This window comes from Ctenopharyngodon idella, chromosome 24, assembly GCF_019924925.1.
Source record: "Ctenopharyngodon idella isolate HZGC_01 chromosome 24, HZGC01, whole genome shotgun sequence".
Lineage (NCBI taxonomy): Eukaryota > Metazoa > Chordata > Actinopteri > Cypriniformes > Xenocyprididae > Ctenopharyngodon > Ctenopharyngodon idella.
Genome location: NC_067243.1, coordinates 436,545 through 439,814, shown reverse-complemented (window position 1 = coordinate 439,814; position 3,270 = coordinate 436,545). Strand labels below are relative to the sequence as shown.

General features: G+C 36.5%; 1 gene segment (V, D, J or C); it reads left to right on the top strand.

Annotated features, from left to right (window-relative positions):
• Nucleotides 1–357: 357 nt before the first annotated feature.
• LOC127507686 (immunoglobulin lambda constant 7-like) lies at nt 358–2,231 on the top strand. The segment is given in 3 exon segments: nt 358–369; nt 581–629; nt 1,737–2,231. Coding segments are annotated over 3 exon segments (378 nt in total).
• The last annotated feature ends 1,039 nt before the right edge of the window (nt 2,232–3,270 follow it).

The window sequence follows — 3,270 nt, the reverse complement described above, 5'->3', positions numbered from 1 at the left end:
CCCTTGAAATGACTATAGTATCATGAAAGTTGATCATTTTAAACATATTTGTCAAACACAATAATTATTTCTTTGTGAGTACAGTAATGTACTACATCTTTAAAAACATGTTAACAATGAGAAAAAGTTTTACTGTATTTAGAGTAAAAAAAAAAAAATAATGGTGTTTTGATGAAGGTTGACATGTTCATCAGGACTCATAATCAGGTCATGTGACACTAGATTAAACAATGTGCTTATGAAATGTTCAGAATTATTGATTAATTTATTTGAAGCTGCAGGTTTTTCTGTGAATCATGATGATTGAGTTTCATATGAAGAACAGAAGATCATTATGAGAAACTCACAACATCATCCATGATAAAAGAGGTCAAAGGTCACCTCAGAGGTCACAGATCATCAGATATATTTCTATAAACAGTGTTATATCAGAAAGCATTTTGTCCAAACTGAATGTTTGAGTGTTGAGAAGATCTGAGTTTCTTCTAATATCAGTGTGTTGAAGTGTTGTTTCTCTCTCTCTGCTGGAGTTTGTGTTCACTCGAGTGGAATAGAGGTTTTTGTACGACCGTTTCATTAGATTGTATCACTGTGGTTGACTTTTGGTGGAGGAACTAAACTGGTGCTCGGTAAGTCCTTTTAATTAACAATTTTTAAAAAAAAAATACAATTTAGATTCAGAAAGTGTTTTACAGTTGAAACAAAAACATTTTTTTTTTTATAATAATATTGTGCTGAAACTGTACTTGAAGCATTTATGTATAATGTGTTATGAAGGTATCCATAAATAATGCCTTTTCATAAATAATTGTAACCAAAATTAAAAGCCATTATATTGACAAATTCAATGTTACATCTGAAATTGGTTGTTTGCAATTTGTTTTACCCCATTATACTTCCTAAAGGTGTAACAGTGAATAGATGATATTATGTGTTATAACTTAATGCTTAATTAATTATTCATGAGATCATACATGCAGTATAATGTGTATAATGATGCTTAATTAATGCATTAAAAATACTTTTATAATTCATTGTGTATAAAGGCTTTAAGTAAAGTGTTACTGATATTGTTTTGTAATTATTAAATCTAAAACAATTAATATTGTCATGTTTATTCATTCAGAAGAATGACATTATTCCTTTCAAAAAAATCTAAAAAATTTTCCATAATGTGTCTCACTGTGAATTTAATCAGTTTATTACTAGTTTAATTTTCCTTAATTTATTTCTACACTGTGTTCATATAGTTCATCTTTTATTGTAGATATCATGTGGGAAAAAAAAAGATTTGGCATCAGATTGTAAATGTTGATATTTTCTGTAGTTCAGTCAATGATACTGAATCTCTTTTGCTCATGTTAGTGTTTTTTAATACAAACAAAATATATGTATGATTCAGTTGTTTTAATTCTGTTTGAAATTGAGTTACATTTTGAGCTGAATATCTCAAGTAAAATTTAAGAACTTAATGTTTAAGAACTTAAAGGTGTTGGAGTTTAAAACTGCTGGAATTAAAGCAGTCAGTGTGTTACAACGTTTAATTTAACTTCTGAGGTTTGATTTAAATGTATATAGTGATTGTGTAGTTTGTATATTGTATATTATATCAGCTCTAGTGATGTTGAATGACATGAAGGATCAGATTGTCGTGATTTTTGCTGCTGTTGAAATGCTGTGAGTGAAACAGTGTGTTTTCTTTGTGTTTGTGAATGTGTTGTGTTTGTTTCCTGCAGCTGGTCCCACAGTGAAGCCCTCAGTGTCTCTGCTGCCGCCCTCTTCTCTGCAGATCTCTGGAGACTCAGCCGCACTGCTCTGCCTGCTCAGCTCTTACTCTCCACAGGGGGCGCTGGTGAGCTGGACACTGGACGGGTCAGAGGTCACCGAGGGGGTCGTGACCAGCGCAGAGAGCCAGCGGGACGGCCGCTACAGCCGCAGTAGCGTCCTGACCCTCAGCAAAGCACGCTGGGAACAGGGAGAGGTGTACGTCTGCAGAGTAACACATGATGGAGCTCCTCATGAGGTCTCGTTCCACAAGAGCTCTGAGTGCTGATGTTTCTCTCCTGAAGATGAGCCGTATCTGAGTGTCCTGTGTCAGGCAGGATTCACATGAGTCTAGTGCTGCAGCTGTAGTGATTTACAACTCAATACTGAAAGAGAGCTGGCGTGTCAAAGCACTGTGTGATCTTTCAATCTGCTGTAACATTCAATAAAGCTTCTCAACAAGTTTACTTTGTGTCTGACAACATCATTCAACTAACAGATGAAGATGCAGGTGCTTTTCACAAACTTGATGTAAATGTCAAATAAAGCTCTTGAGGTTTGAACATGGTCTCTGGAGACAGAGCTGCTCTATTCTGAGAGGATCACAATCACTCCACCCTGACAATGCAAATGGGCTTTTCAGTCTCACTGTTTGATTGGTCACATGATCTGGACTGGAACACACCAGTTTCACTTCTGCTGAAAATGTGGTGATGAAAATATATATGAAAATGTCATGAAAATCACAACTAAAACTAGTCATGTTTGTTGGTTGATGAAGAAGAGTTCTTGATCATGTCATGTTCAGTTCATAGAGCTATAAACACATTCAGAGCAGTGAAGCATGTGCCGCTCATGTAAAACACCCTCTGAATGCAAAAGACAGAAGAGAGATCAGGACGATATACATTCAGAGTCCAATAGTTTTACTGACAGGGTTAAAAGAAAGGCTTTACATCGCCAAAGCACAGTAACAGTAAATATACAGAGTCAGACATACACATTTACACATCATTCTCTACAGGACACAACTGAATGATTCCTGCTGTATCAGTAGTCAATGATCTTGCTGCTCAACATTCAAACACTTGTGTATTGTTTGCTGTAGCAATGCAGTGTACTTTCAGAAACCCTCCACCTCCCCCAGCTCCACCTGTCCAGATCTGCTATGGGGTGATTCATGTTTGCTCGTACAGCAGCAGCATGTTGTGTGTGTTTTGGCAGTGGAAAGTTCTGTACTCTACAGCAGATATAATCAACAGCAGCAGACCAAACACATTAACATTGTCATATTCATTATCATGACAAACTCTCCAAGAATTGTCATGTCAGAAATCTAGTTCGGTCATGAAACTGAAGATGGCACAGGCTTCGATCGGTCCTTTACATGCAGTCTGTATAAACAGAAAAGGCTGCACCCACTTCAGCCCCTCATTTCATTGAACAGACGTGTCATATATAGATCCGCTGTGAAGTCCAAAAACCTTTTATGTTGCCCGAGGGCGA